General features: G+C 41.9%; 2 protein-coding genes across 2 annotated transcripts; both read right to left on the bottom strand.

Moving 5' to 3' along the window:
• Window positions 1–3,625: 3,625 nt before the first annotated feature.
• Window positions 3,626–8,171, bottom strand: zgc:153990 (uncharacterized protein LOC768125 homolog). Its single transcript, XM_057053818.1, has 4 exons — window positions 7,963–8,171; window positions 7,236–7,440; window positions 6,092–6,463; window positions 3,626–4,482 (listed from the first exon to the last, which is right to left on the bottom strand). The coding sequence occupies exons 2-4, from the start codon at window positions 7,360–7,362 to the stop codon at window positions 4,073–4,075; spliced, it is 909 nt and encodes a 302-aa protein (XP_056909798.1). The 5' UTR covers window positions 7,363–7,440; window positions 7,963–8,171; the 3' UTR covers window positions 3,626–4,072.
• A 212-nt stretch (window positions 8,172–8,383) lies between these two features.
• Window positions 8,384–12,813, bottom strand: capns1a (calpain, small subunit 1 a). Its single transcript, XM_057053819.1, has 11 exons — window positions 12,627–12,813; window positions 11,336–11,394; window positions 11,205–11,241; window positions 11,033–11,125; window positions 10,879–10,936; window positions 10,633–10,697; window positions 10,281–10,349; window positions 9,620–9,698; window positions 9,308–9,424; window positions 9,152–9,210; window positions 8,384–9,069 (listed from the first exon to the last, which is right to left on the bottom strand). Exons 2-11 carry the CDS (start codon window positions 11,380–11,382, stop codon window positions 9,043–9,045), a joined length of 651 nt encoding a protein of 216 aa, XP_056909799.1. The 5' UTR covers window positions 11,383–11,394; window positions 12,627–12,813; the 3' UTR covers window positions 8,384–9,042.
• Between the last annotated feature and the right edge of the window lie 2,797 nt (window positions 12,814–15,610).

Below are 15,610 nucleotides of genomic sequence, written 5' to 3'. Positions count from 1 at the left end.
GTACTTTATTGATCCCTTGAATCTTGAATCTTGTATTCTATCATGTCGTGTTTCCTCTTAGTCTGACTCATCTCGGTCCAACTGCTGGACCTCCCATGTCCTCCTTTGAAGGACGATATCTGTCTTTGTGTCAGGAGAGCAGATGGACAGTGCACCCTCTCATCTGTATTACTTTCTGGGGTGTGACACAAGTGTGCCACAGGCCATGGGAACCAAGCGAGACTTACTTCAACCCCCCAGCCCTCCTGTTAGGTGGAGTGGCCAGCATCTGCTTCATTTACAGCCCACAGCAGCTTGAATATTCTGTCCCTAAGGACACTTGGAGAAAGGGAGGCGGGGAGAGGTGCTGCAAATCTGATGCACGCAGACCCTCAGGGGAGAAGTTAACCGGCTTCAGCTAACACTGCAGCCAGAGCCGACTGTCTGACTCTGGAACAAAGAAGGTTTGGAATGGAAGTCTGCTAGGACTCCATGTGCATGAAGAAATCTGAGTCACTGGGTTAAAAATCTGGATTCTAAAGCATCTACACACACACACACACACACACACACACACACACACACACACACACCACACACACACACACACACACACACACACACACACACACACACACACACTTATATTGAAGTTATAAATGCAGTCAGGTTTATTGGGGATATTTCTGGTCACTTTATAATAGTCTTTTTTTTTCTTTTAACAAGAGATTACATCTATTGCCCGAGTGAGGAATCAGCTTTTACAATTAAATTGAATTAAAATGCAGAGATGCAAATATATTTTGCTGGCAGCAGCTGTTCATCATAATGCCGAGCTCATTTAACATACATCATTTAACATACATGAATATATTGACGTGGGTGGTGGCAGCTCAGGCTGTTGGGAAATGGGCTGAGAAGTTGAGGGTTCTGGGTTCGAGCTCCAATGCAGACAAAACATGGAAGGTGTTCTGGTAGTAGGGAATGTGCCAGAACACCTTCAGAGCACTGCTGAGGTACCCTTGAGCAAGGTACCAAACCCACAAATGCTCACATAGGGCCCTGTGATGAACTGGGGACTCATCCAGGGGTGCACCTGCCCTCGCCCATATGAGCCCCCTCCCTGTGTCCCTGAAAGGAATTAAAGTGGTTAAGAGGATGAGATGAGAGCTATATTTACATCTCTTTTTGAACAGCCCTTTCATTTAATTTCAATAGATACTTATTAATAAATGGCTTGAAATCTGAAAATGTAGAGCAAAGGTGTGATAGAGGCTCTGCTCTTGTGCTCGAGGGTCAGGTGGTTATAGATCATATACCATGAATTAAATGGATCATTTTCAAACACATATTTGTTTTCTTGGGGTTTATTATTGGGGGTTCTGCTGTGCAGCCCTATAATAGAACATTAAAGTAGCTTCAACTATAGTTACGCCATCTGAGCCATAACACGATAAGCATGAGGATGTCCACAACAACAGAGCATCTGAGGGAGGAATCTTTGAAGGGAGATCTTTCGTACAGTTTTGAGAAGTCGTCTGTTCCTCAACAATGGGCCACTATCACTTCCATAAACGTTTGATGTAATCGCTTCGTCCCATTCAGATACTGGGAAGACTGGAGCATTTGCCACATCAATGCTTCAGCAGCTCTTTGGACAGCAGAGGGAGGGAAACTTGTGTAGTGTAGACCAGAAACACAGAAGCTGTCTATCGGGACCCCCTCACATTCCAGCAGGAAAACCTGGCAGCAAAATGATCTCATTCGGGGATCTACCGGATGAGAAGATTGGACACAGGTTTAAAGATCAGGTCACAAATCCCGTGGTTATCCACAATGCCACATGATGGCAAAGAAGTGCACGTGTGAGCTGGTCCAAGACACTTAGCTGTGTTTGCCTTGCATTATGACGCAGACCAGAGGGAAAGTGGGAGAACTGGATGGTGAAAACCAGTAACAAGCAGGCATTAATATCTACTGTTCACAGGTAGACACAGCTTAATAAGCCTTAACAGAAAGGAGCCACCATTAGCAAAGAAACGTGAAACACTCTACACCAGCGCTGAGATGCTACCTGTAGAGACAGGGGTCAATAAGAGCCAAACATGGTCCTGTCTAAAATTTGTCAAATCAATGCCCCACGAGGGCCTCTGTGGTCACGAACGAATAACTACAGTGATTAAATAAAAACATGAAGCAGGAAGGTTATGTGTTCAATTCCAAGTCTGGCTTTTTCTGTAGTTATCAGTTCAGTCTGGAGCCACAAGCTCATCGCCACAGGTCACGGATGAGTTTTGGCAACAGTTTGCTTTATTGTATTTTTCTACAACGTGATTAATGCTTCAATTTCTGGAGCAAACATGCCTAAATGAGAGCTACTGACCACAGTTGAGCAGAGCACAACAGTTTCAGATGGCAGCAGATGTTGATTATTCTTTTGTTGAGATGAAAAAGGCCTGATAATCATTCCCACCTTCCATCCTATATGTTTTCTCTACAGCCCAGACTGTGCTGCTGCAGCTCATCTGACAGATGGGAGATGAAAGGAGGAGGAACAAGGGGAAAGAAGAGGTGGGGGTGAAAACTGAAGAAAAAGAAAAGCTGCGGGGGTCGGCTAGGCCAACAGAGAGGGGGAGGAGAGATACTGCATATAGCAGGACAGATCGATAAACGCATTTTATTTTCCATGTCGTTTGTGGTATCGTGCCAGATGTCAGCAAAACAGCTTTTATAGTAACACGGAACATCACTGTGGTAGTTACTCTGCATCCCCATGATCCTTGACCCGTGTGCAGCAGTGCACAGAAACGTTGCCTGTGTAGAACTTTCTCTGTCCAGACAGCTTTTAATTTGTCTTTTATTGAAGCGTGAAGAGGCTGAAATTACTCGCAGTAAATTTGTGCTTAGAGGGACTTAGAGAAGTTTAGCAGTTCTGCGAGGACCTGAAGGTGAAATACTGACACTCATTGTGAATACAGCTGCCTGTTCCCCCCCCTTTTGTAAAGAAGACGGCTCAGTGGGGAACTCCTACTGTTGCACCACCCCTCCTCCCTCCCACCCTCTTCTACAGCAATGGCAGCTGCTCAACTGACCGAGGGGTGAGTTGTTGAATAAGGGGAACAATGCAACTGACTTGATTAAATCTGGGCGCGCACGCATATGCGTATTTATGTGTGTGCGTTTTTTTTTTAAGTGGGGAGGCGCCCGTGTGAAGAAATGTGCAGTAGGCCCCCTACTGTCACTAACCGAGAACTGCCGGAGTTCCTCCAGCTGAGTCACAACAGCGATATTGAGCACGTTTACTCAGGCTTTAGAATGCTGGATGAGCTGTTGTCTATTGCCATTTGTTCCAAAACACTTTGACTTCATCTTGTCTGTCTTCTTTATTCCACCACATTCAAGTTTCTATTAAATAATTATCCGTGGAAGTTGATAATCATTTACATCTCCATAGGTGGTTCATATAAGAAGGCATAAAATAAATTTGAAAAGAACTTCAGCTTAACCTAATGTAGGTTTGATGTTGTTTTGTATAACACACCTTATAATCCTTTCAACAACTTGGCCAAAAATAACTGGATCTGTGTAACAGATCAGGTTTAGATTTAGGTTTGCTGCATTTCATGGCACAACAGGTGTGAAAAAAGGTGTTTGAACAAGTTTATTGAGCTTTCAATTAACAAAACTCCCATATTCAAGTGTTTCTGTTTCAAAAGTTAAAAAAAAACATCAGACAACAAACTATCCCGTTACACTTGTTTAGTTAGCAGACATTGGGACCATATTATGGTCAGGAAAAGAAATCCATTCTGACTTCAGACATAAAGTACAATCACACAAGAACATTAACGATCCGAGTGGCCACATTAAATCTATATTCAAAATGTTATCTTCCTTTGAGCAGCAAATAAAATATCTCTATGCGTTACTCCTTTTGTATGTAACCCATGAATGAGTCCATCCATGAAAAAGATCTAAATGAAACCAGTTTCAAAGTGTAATCCAACCAGCAAGCAATCCTCAACAACCTTAAAGCTTCCTGCACCTAAAGGTCAGATAATCAACCTGGCATCGGTACCCTGATGTCTCCCTCTTACAGGGCTGGCCGTCCATTCAGCTTGTCGTGCATGAGGGCAATGGCTCCTCCCGTGAAGTCTCTGAGAACTTGCACCGTTTCCCTCTGAATCTGCAGCGACTCGCGCACAAACTCCTGCTGGGTCTCTGCGAGCTGCTGCACTGACTCGGACAAGAGCTCCAAAGAGCGCGAAACCGTCTCCAACAGGATGTTGGTGGTGTGCTGCTCCTGAACACTCAGCGACGCGTTCTGTAGCATGGCCTCTTTAGCATTGTGCGAGAACGACACCAAGGGTCTGGAGAATGTCTCTTGTGGTCCTGGTTTTAGGACGCCATTGTTTCCTTTGTGATTTTCCGTCTGTTTTACTAACTGACTGTATGGAAGCACGTCGACCTTTTGGTCCTCGTCCGAGTCTCCAAATGCAGCATCTTGATTTGCAGAAAAACAAATAAACACACAAACTCATTAGGGTATTCTGATCCATCCATCACAACTATATAATTAATACAAATTCAGCCCCAATAATCCGTTTTGCTGTGGAAGCAATGACAACCATCAGTTTGTGATCCAGCTGTAATAATTCATTAAGAAGTTAGTTGGGTACCTAATCAAAGGGAAACATCTTGCAAGTATTGTTTGCAAGATTCACTTTTCATTTCTTTTAATCCGATACTGCAGCAGTATGCGCAATAAATACTCATTACCTATTCAACCAAACCCATTTGCAGCAGAGACGTACTGTATATCTCCATTACAGGCCCCGACCAAGCCAAGAGCTCCAAAAAGCACCTGATATTGATATGACTCGACTGCAAAGTGGTGAGATGGAACCCAACACAATGTAGAGTTTATTAGCCTACAGCAGGTATTATTTGACCTTCACAGCACAATCCTGTATCAATGTGAGGGACGTATTTAACATTTCAGGGTTTTTATGGGCAAAACAAATGAGCTTTCAAAAGAACTTTCAGTGTGTAGATAGTGTTCAAATGTATTAATAATAAGCACTCCTTACGCTTAATTACGATCGCTGTTTCTAGAATTCCACAATACATTTTTCAGTAATTTCCCAATTCTCGTTCTGTGCTGAATGAATAGGATAAGACCAGAAAGCGGGCAGTTAGCTGTCATTGGAGTGTTTCGTCCAAGGAAACGTTTGATCGACCTACTGTTCTTGTCATCAGCTTTGCTACCGCTCGGTGTGTCTGGAGCCTCGGTGGAATCGGAGGGAGAAGACGGGGGAGCAGCCGCAGATGTATCCACGCCATGCCGTCTTTTCATGTGTTTCGCCAAGTTCGTCGTGTTACCGGCGTACTTGATAGCCACACGGCATTGTTTGCATATCACGTGCGTCTTGTCAAGTTTCCCTTCTCTCTTGAAAAACCCGAAATAATGCCAAACGTTTGACTTATGTGTCCTTTTGGGGGCATCAAATATCTTCTCGCAGTTAACGTCGGTCTCGTTTCCCTCCATGTTTGTTGTGGAGGCTCAACTTCCGCCCGTGCGGGAGGAAGCAGTGGTGCGTTCAGGAGCCCTCGGAAACCCCGCATGGAAGGCAATCAAAATCAATCCGATCGGAGTCGCTCCGGTTTGTACCTGCCCTCCCTAATTTACAGCATTCATTTATTTGGCTCGAGTTAAAATTAAAATTTAATTGAATATTTATAGAAATAACATTTTTTTTAAATCAATAATAAATGTTTCCAGTAACCCTCAAGTTTGATGATGGTCACTCATTTTGCTTCATTATTCACTTAACTCAAATATGGAAAATTCTGCTGCAGCAGCTTCCCACTTGCATATTATAGGACGGTTGGGATGAGTTGCATCCATATAATCACATCCATATAGTGACCACATATAGGCAAGCACAGTGGTTGAACTAGCAACTGGGTCATGATTTCCTCAGCAATCCTTCATTTAAAAGCTTGGTTGGTTAAATTAGGTTCACAGTCAAGAAAAGTAAGTTAATCACTATTTCTAAAATCACTTTTTAGTGCAGAGTTAGTAAGTAAGTTAAAGCTGTGTCAAACGTACCACTGGGCAAACTCTTGAGTCCAATCAGATCCTCCTCTTCCATTTCTTCCTCCTCCTCTAGCAGGTCATCATCATCTTCTAGGGGACCAAAGTCCCCTGAGCTGTGGTCCTCATCTCTCATCTCCAGAATACTATGAACTATTTTCTCTGTCTGATTGAGTTCTCTGCAGAAGCGAGAGTTGAGACCCCTGTTGTGCAACTTCCCTGCCTCCATAGCAGCCACTTTGCGTTTGGTGTCGCACTTCAGGTCCGACCATTTCTTGACCACCTCGATCACTTCGCGTCGACACTCGCCGATCTCATTGATACGTGCAGTAATCTCTGCCCACGTCCGTTTCTTCACATCTGATGGTACGCCGCGGTTAAGTTTGCCTTTGAAAGAAAAAACAAACCACAATGATTTGAATTTCAAAACTAACAGCACTTTTTACAAGCAATATTAGAACACTATATTATGTTTTCTATTAATGTAGGCTTTACTTCACAAAGTTAACAAATGTATTTTTTGAATGATGAACTAAATGAACCTTAATTTTCTGACACTAACTTATTATTTTGAGGTGTCAATTGTGAGGATAGTTTTGTTAATATAGTCTGTGGATAATTAATAATGGCCAGTCGTGACAACGAAATGCAATAATTTAATGTTATTGCCACACAAACATACTTTGTAGCAGCTCCAATCCTGAACAACATCAGGTCAGGCGTCAAGTGATGACTGAATGCTACGCGCCAGACTGGCCTTTCTAAATAAAAATAAAATTATGGACATTTGTCAATTACCCAACCGACCCCCAATGCTTGTTAATAGCAGTTACATGTTTCCTTTGGGGTCAATCACACTTTACTATTTGTGTTTTAGCTTTCTGGGTCATTGCGTATTAGCCATGGATTGACATCTAATAAAGTATTTGATGATTGATTTTTAAATGTCATCCTTTACTCACTCTACCTGCTTAACCCTAACCTTGATGTGATTTTGTTAAATCAGTGTTCCCCTTTAAATTGGTGACAAATCACAACTGAGGTGTAACTTTGACTCATTTTAAAAGCGGAGAGGCAGCAGCTTCGCTCTTTAAACGTCCTTTGCTGTCCACTTCTTAAAGAGATGTGTAGCTGAGGTATTAGTGATAGAAAGACGTACCTACGACCACCATCCGGTTTTTCCTGACTTCCTTCAGCAGGATGTGGACTTCACTGCGGGAGAAACGAGCTTTTCTCTTCCTGAAGCGGGTCGCGGTGCCGTGGTTGTAGAAGACCGACGAAGACATCTTCCACCCTGTCTCTCGGGTTTAACATAGACTGTGTGTCCTCAGTACAAACCGTGTGTCTCCAGCCGTCTTCAGCACCTGTGATCAGCAATAACAACAGTGTTAAACGCTCCCCACACAGTTAAAAACAACATTGACTCCGCATCTTTTTAACCACGTGAAATCAACACCGGTGCAGCGAAATCATGACGGTTCAGTGTGTTGGCAACAAACAGCGCTACAGAGTAACCCGCATGTTTGAATCCCAAAAAGTGTCCATGTGTAACCCGAGTTCTCCCAACAATGTCGGTGCAACAGCGCCTGGACAATGGACGATGCTCCTCTGCTGGACTGTCCGCTTAGCTGGTGCTATCTCCAGCCCATTCAGTACTACTTAAGTTCTTCATTTGAAGCAGTAACGATGAACTTTATTTGCATTGTGCATGGCGACATAAACGTACTCAGCACGTTTTGTCTGAGCAGCAGCACACGGACGTGCAGATTAGCCCATCTACACCACGTTAGCTAAAGCTACATTGTTCAACCACCAGCCTCTTAAAGTTGGCGTTCGTCTGCAGCGTCAGAGCAATAATAAAACGTGTGAGATGGGACAAAACTCACCAGGTTTCCTTTCGCTTGGATTAAAATTCATCCAGAATCACAGCGATAAACTTACTCATGTGTAATATCGCCACCGTCAAGCCAAATGCTACGAAGCGACGCCGCTCGAACAACTTCCGGTTACGTTGATGAGCCGGCCAACGCGTCGCTGACATCAATTAAACAGCATAAATGTAAGTAAAAAAACACAACAGTTGCATCATTTTATATTTAAAGTAACTCACAAACACATTTTTTGCTGATCCTTTTAATCTTTTAGAATATTCCGCAAATATTGTTTATATGGTGTAACTTTATTTTGAAGGGGTACACACTGATACCGACACATTAACAGCATTATTTGTCCAACTGTTGTTTCATTTGAACTTTTTGCGTTTTCAATGACTTTTGTACAAAATAAATGATTGTAAGCTCCATCAAATTTGTCACATTTCACACTCTTTTATTCCAACTATGGCACAAGTATATTTCACTAAGCCTTCTTAGTAACAGAAACATGACAGTGGTTCTAACTCCATGGTTAAACACGCTTCGTAATAATCAGTGTTGGCCTCATGCATATAAGCGGCACACATATTACCGATGATCCCAGGTGAATGATTTGACCAAGTCCTATTTAAATGGTACAGTGATATTAAAAGCTGTCCATGAGCTGAGGCAGACTATAGATAATGCTAAAGCCCAACTAAATGAACCAGCGATTAAAAATGGAAGAAAATAAACAAACCCAAAACCTAGTTACTTTCAATGGTATATAATACAATGACCACAATTAAAAAAAATCATACGTTTTTCATGCAACCAGAATGGCAAATTTGCTGATGTTCATTAAATTATGCAGTTACGCAATATGGCCTTGTTCAATGAAGATCCTCAAATAAGGAGACCACTCTGGCCACAGGTCTGCACTGGTTGGTCAACAGCACCGTCAGTGCACCATACTGTTCAATATAATGTAAATGCACAATCCCAAAAATCTCTCCCAATGATATAAAATAAACCTGCACGCACAGGGATCTGCTAAGATATTCGGCTGTAAAAGTGGTTGCAAAGAACGAGCCAGAGGGACCTCGTCCAGACTCAGGAGTACATCGTCAACTGAAGCCACTGGGAAAAGAGAGGAACATTGTTTTGTATAAACATCCTATTCCTTTTTCCAGAACCAAAACTCATTCAGATCACGTGTTACCTCCTGAACATTGACTTTGATGGTCCCGTCGTTATCCTTATCCAGAGTTTTGAAGGCACCTGAATGAGGGAAAGGAACAATCTGTCTGTCTCTGTTGCTGTCCTGATAAATCTTCCCCTTTCAGTGCGTCCGCTTCATTTCACAACGTAAACTTACGACACATGGCGTCCAGCCTCACGAGGCAGCCGATGTAGTTGTCAAAATCCATGTTCCCATTTTCATCGCTGTATCTGCGAATGATCATCTCAAACAGCTGATCGTTGAGAGGGAATCCTGAAGAAGACACACATTTACAAGTCCAATATACATATGTTATATATGAGGGGCCCTCATGGACATTATTTAGAATCACCTCTCACTCACATATGTGTAGTGTGTGTGTGTGAGAGAGCATAGGATATTCCACGTTAGCAACAGGTGTTGGTTACTCTGCATCTGTTAAAGCCCGAGTTATTAAACTATGCTCACCAGCAGCTGTGAAGGCTTTTGGTAGCTCCTGTGCACTGATGAGACCTGAGCCGTCTGTATCATAGGACTTGTAGACCCCCTAAACAAACACACAATTTTAGGACAGGGATCATATGCACAAACCAGCAACCTACAAATAGCAACCGGCAAAACAAGTGACCATTTATATTTTCAGGCAACCAATTGCAGCAACCCCTCCCCCACAAAAAAAAAGTACCAAAAAAGTTGAGTTATTGGTATTTCCTGGTTTGTGATCAGTCAGCAGCAGTGCTGGATCATCAGGCAAAAACTATGTGGTTTTTCATGCTATTATCTCAGCATCTTGTAGGCCTTTATCTTTTTATTATAATGTGCAAATAGACAACAAGAAATGAGGTAAACTGATTTACAGCCTCCACTCCAATGCTAAATGACGGTAGTCTGGAGTTTTATAACACTGTTGAGGAAAGTTGCAACAACAAAGTCCCTATAACGTATATGTCGTTTTATTCAGTCTTGGAATGGCAGATTAACATGACTTCTTTACTGTTGCCCATCACCATACTGCCTACAGAGCCTAGCTCTAATGTTTACGGTAATAAAAATATGAATCAGTATTCAAACTGTATGTGAACACGTCAATAACAGCATTGCTGTGTTGTAACCGGCCATCTGTACTTGCCTGCCACTTCTTTATATTGTTCCAGAGATGTTTGAATTCATGAAATCCCAGTTTGCCTGTGCTGTCACTCTAAAAAACACCACTAAGGACAACAAACAGCAAGACGACAGTGACCTGACTGTGTGGCTGTGTTTGCTCAGGGTGTATTCTCGAAGTCTTTATGTTCATGTAGTGCTGGACTGACTGTAGAAAATGAAGATCATCCCTCATTGCTGGCTGAAACGGCAGGTGGGTTTCTACAAAAACTAACACATGCTCCCACAGTACAACATGTTTTCCAGATAAATTCAACTATGCTTAACGCTGACAGAGTTCTGAAGTGAGTCCGAGGGTAACTGTGATTAAAGGATACATCCATGACTGCCACCATACTCCTGCAAGACTCAATGCTGAAGCCATCTGTCTTTAGATCAGCATCTGAAATACAAAAACAGGTTCACAGAAGGGATCAGTGATTTGGGGTGTGTGTATCCTGCAGCAGAATGTTGAATTTGTCCTGCTTTTGCAAAATTAAACACTGGATTAACTGATGCAAGTCATCATGTATCACAAGGGAACACACAAACAAACACGTATGAAGTGCACAAAAGCAGCCTACGTCTTGAGATGATTCTGTTGAGGATGTTCATCAGCTCTGCTGGGCTCACTTCCATGTCCTACACAACAAGGATTCCGAAATGTAAGAGCAGGAATTAACAGGAAGACATGCAGAAGTGTGAAAAACTGCTGGCTAACGGTGGGACAGCACTCACGTCCCCAGCGAGCTGCTGGAAGACTTTGCGGAACTGTCTCTCCTCATCGCTCTCGTTCTGCTCTGCATACACAGCCGGCCTGCGTGGTGGTGGCTTCACAAGACAGGAAACACAAGTCAATTTACCAGATCGCCACTCAGAGAGAGCTGCTTCAATCGGGGAGGTTACTCACAGGTTCGGAGGGAATAAACTGGGAGGGGTCAATGTTGCTTTAAAAAAGAAAAGAAACCGGTCAAACAAGACAGAAATGATACATGATGGAGATAATTGGGCTGAATAAAGAGAGATTGTGCAAATTCTCACCCAATAACATTAACTAAGCCACCCAGAAGCTTTTGAGCCAGAAACATCTTGAATCAACTCTGGGGAGTCAGAGAAAAGAAGAAACTTCAGCTGGATGCATTTAAACATTTATTCAGATTTCTGTGCAGCCTAAAATATTTCTCATTTACAACAATCACTTCCGGTTACATATCCCGCTGTCGTTATAATGTGTCACAATCTGTCTTGGTCAGCACAAGCCAGCACATGAGCTGGCACACCTGTACTTCCCTGGTGTTTAACCCTCCCTGGTATCGACCTTGCCTGTTCCTGACCAGCCTGGTTAACTGTTTTATCTTCTGATCAGCCAAGTTATGACTGTTTTTTTTGGCCTGACTTTTCCGCGTTCTTGGACGTATCCACCTCAGGGAATCGTCCATCCGTGGAATTACTTCAGGATTAATTTGGTGTGGGATTTCGTTGTGAACTAAAACTAATTTCTAATAAAAGAAGAGTTCTTGCTAAGTGCTCCTCTGTTGTCTGGGTCCTGTTTCTACTATGACAGTTAAAAGTTTTAAAAAAGCACTTTTTTTTCCTCCAAAAGAAAGAAGTAAAAGTAAAAAAATTCAGAGTTAGTCATTAAAGCTGATCTGCGCGCACACATACACACACGCGCGCGCACACATAAAAAAACACCCTTACACATTCGCAGCAATACCACATGACTTGAATTAAATTCTTTCCTGGGATGAAATGCATTTTGCATTATAAACTTCCTTACTGAACGCCACAAATCCCAAAATATATTCTAAAGCTGTGGAATAAACATAGAACAGCTGTTCCTGTTTATGCCAGTAATGGTTGAACACATCAGCCTTATCAAAGCTGCAGTCCTTCACTGCATCTTCCCAGGAAGACCTGGTGGCCAACCCGCTGGTGACACACCCCATTACTGGCCCTACAACTTTCCTGTTGTGTAATTCAGCCAGATCTCGATAAAAAAAAAATCATGTTGCGGTGACTTTACAGGAATGCTACCCAGAGACGTAGAAGCTAATCCAGTCAAAGTTAGTTATGGACTGCACGCATTTATGACGGATTGTCTTTTATGCGTTTAATGAGCCATCATCGAGCCAAAAACTTTAAAAGAGATCATGTGTGCTGGCTGGATGACATTTTAGCGTTAGCCTTAGCTAACTGTACTTGGGAGAGTTGCGTCGCCCTGCTGTCTGAGGAATGTGGCTAAACTAGGCGTTGTTGTGATAAACACAATCTAAATGTTTAACGGTAAATTATACGTTCCACATCCACGACACGACACGTTCATCTTTACCTTTAGGCCACAGCACTTGGTGGGAGCTGAAAAGGCGTATTTCTCTGCCAACCAGGAGGTGGAAAACACCAAATACAGCAATGAGCAGTTGACGGCCCAGCAGCAACAGAGAGAACGCAGATAGGAAAATTTCAACCGACGCTCGTTTCCGGTTTTGCTTCCGTATTCCGGGTCCAGCGTTCGACATGAAAATACTGATGATAACGTTATGTGGCAGGATTTCCGATGAAATAGCAATATTTTTTTACCACACACAACAGGAATATTGATGTGTTCACGTGATATTTTTCTGCTGCGTCTTCCGGCATTTTCTTTTGTGTACATGTGAAGTATTTAAATAAATACTTAGCTTTTATGATATTGACTTGCTGTTTCCATGGGTTTTTAATTGCAAAGTAATATACACACTCCTTTGGAAGTACTCGATTTTTGTTTGTTTGGATTTGAAAGCGAGAAATAATACGTTTCCCTTTAACATTATATGACTATTTGTACTCATATTCATTTGACTGAAAGTCCCTCTAGGTTGGGTAAGCAGATAATACTCAGTGCAAAAGAACCAATATCAGCAAGGAAATGTGTTTTGTAGTCAGATTACAGTTTTAGGATTCACATTTAATGTTATAGGCATTAATTAAATTGTAAGAGCCAGTCGCAAATGGTGAACTGCAACCTGTGTGTGTGCGTGCGTGTAGTTGTGCGCGGCCACTGAACCAAACCAGCAGATGGAGTTAGAGTACATTAGACAGAGCAGAGTCAAGGCAACCAGACTGCTGGACGTTGTATAATTTGTCCAGGATATTTGCATAAATATTGATTTGTCACCAGATGACTGTGTTAATGTGAACATTTCAATACCCTTGGGCTTGAATTAACAAGGATTCATTTAAATGTTGTTTGTTGCTTTACCAAATTAGTCTAATAACCTCATGTGCAGCCCTAAATAATGTGGCTCAGAGGTGATAAACGACATTACCTTAACAAATACAGTTATCACTGACATCTGCATCGATGTTTTCTTCTTCCAACCATGCACGAGGACAATGCACGATGTGAATGATGCAGGTCAATAAACGATAAACGCAGTTGCGATGTGACATGAATGCATGTGTTTATCTCTGTAACCAGGTTTCTAAAATGTCTTCATATATGATCTGTAAAGCAGAAATTGTGATATCTATCCTACTGATCCCACTCTGGCTAAAATTACTCCATCCATGAAATAGAGGTATCCATGGTTACATCAGGAGCCATGCTAAAGGGTGCTCCAGTATAGCCCTATTCTTTTGCTGTTCCCACCTTTCCCTTGTTCATCATTTGTTGAGAGAAAAGATATAAGAATCACTGTCCATCCCAAAGATTTGGTGATTTGGTTTTGCAAATGAGATTTTCAGTGAATCGCTTCAATAAGGTCAAAGAAGATAGATTGGCCATTAAATGGCTATAAATTATGAATTCAGACGTTACATTCACACATTCACAGTTCAACCTAGAGCCAGTCAAATATGGAGCTTATAAAGTTGGTTCTCCAGGCTGAAATGTCGAACAAACGCATCCTCGGTACAATGTATTCGCAGCCTTAAGAATAACCTGTTACCTTGACAACACAGTTTTATCATTCAGATCCACTGCTGCCTACTCCCACAGCAGGAATCAAATGTGCCTTAAATGTATATGCTGCAGGGCTTTACACCATTGCTCAGGTTAGAAACAAGACATAGAATTAGGATATGTATAGAAAGTATTTGCCTTTGATTCCTCTATAATAGCTTTTGTATGAGGTCATTCATGGTCAAACGTGCTTTACAAAAGCAGCATGGCCAGAGCAGATTGTCCAAATATATTTGTAATCGCATGACAATATGGAAATGAACTGGGGCTTAGAGAGAAGTGCTCATCAGTTCAAATTGGCAACATGTCATTTTCCAAATCCTTCTGACCTCAGGGTGATGACTGTTTCCAGCGATGTCCTAATGCACCGAGAGCTGTGTCTAATTGACAAGCCACGTTTTTGGAGTTACTTCATCACCGCTCTTATTGTTATGCAAATGACACGCAAACGTTCTGGCTCCTTGCTTCGCTGTCATCTCCACAAGCACGCAGGAAAAACTTTTTTTTTGTTTTGCATTCTTCCAAATATATTGACATTAATCTGCCTCCAGACTTACTATGACACAGTACTGGGGCTGAATACTGGGTAGTTTTGATTTGCATGATCTAGTTTTTCTTCTGTTTTTTATTTTCCCCAATCTTGCATTTGCTTCTATGATTTTTCATGTGTGGCTGATATCATCCTCCTCATTTGTACAGCTGAAGTCCGAGGATTACAGATGTATTTGCAGGATGATAAAAGAGGCCATGCAGACTGGCTCCACGCTGGATGGCTTTTATGTGTTATAATGCTGGAGTCGTGGCACTGTAATATGCTCAATTTCAACTGGTTTCATGAACCCGACTGTAGTTTTATATGTAATGTCCTCTCATGTCAAGGAGACTTTTCATGTTGTTGTCCCCCAGTCATCCCAATCCATTTTCACAGATATAAATAAAATCAATATACTGTTAATTACTTACTGTGTATATTAAAATAAGAATTAAGATGTAATTGCTCAAAAGCACATGGAGTAAGCTGGGTCACCACTGCAGTATCTCAAGAGTCACTTAGAATCTCAGAATATATTGACTTTTTTTTTTGGATCCCTTAAACCTTTATTGATTTGAACAAAATTAAACCAATTACTGAGATTAATTTCCCCGCATAAGCTTGGGTAGAATAAATGACAGTTTCGACATATGAAATGCCTTTTGCTTATGAAATCCTACTTGATTTCTAACTAAATGAACACGTTCGTGTTTGTAGGTGGACACCGTGATGCTCTTGTGTAACAAAATGGGCCAAAAAGGACTCTGCATATATGTGGACTGAAAAAACCCTGCTACAAATCAACCCTCAGACAAACCATAAATCATAGAAATCTGGAGGG

This window comes from Takifugu flavidus, chromosome 14 (genome assembly GCF_003711565.1).
Source record: "Takifugu flavidus isolate HTHZ2018 chromosome 14, ASM371156v2, whole genome shotgun sequence".
Lineage (NCBI taxonomy): Eukaryota > Metazoa > Chordata > Actinopteri > Tetraodontiformes > Tetraodontidae > Takifugu > Takifugu flavidus.
Note: the sequence above shows the minus strand (reverse complement) of the source record. Positions and strands in the feature narration are given on the sequence as shown.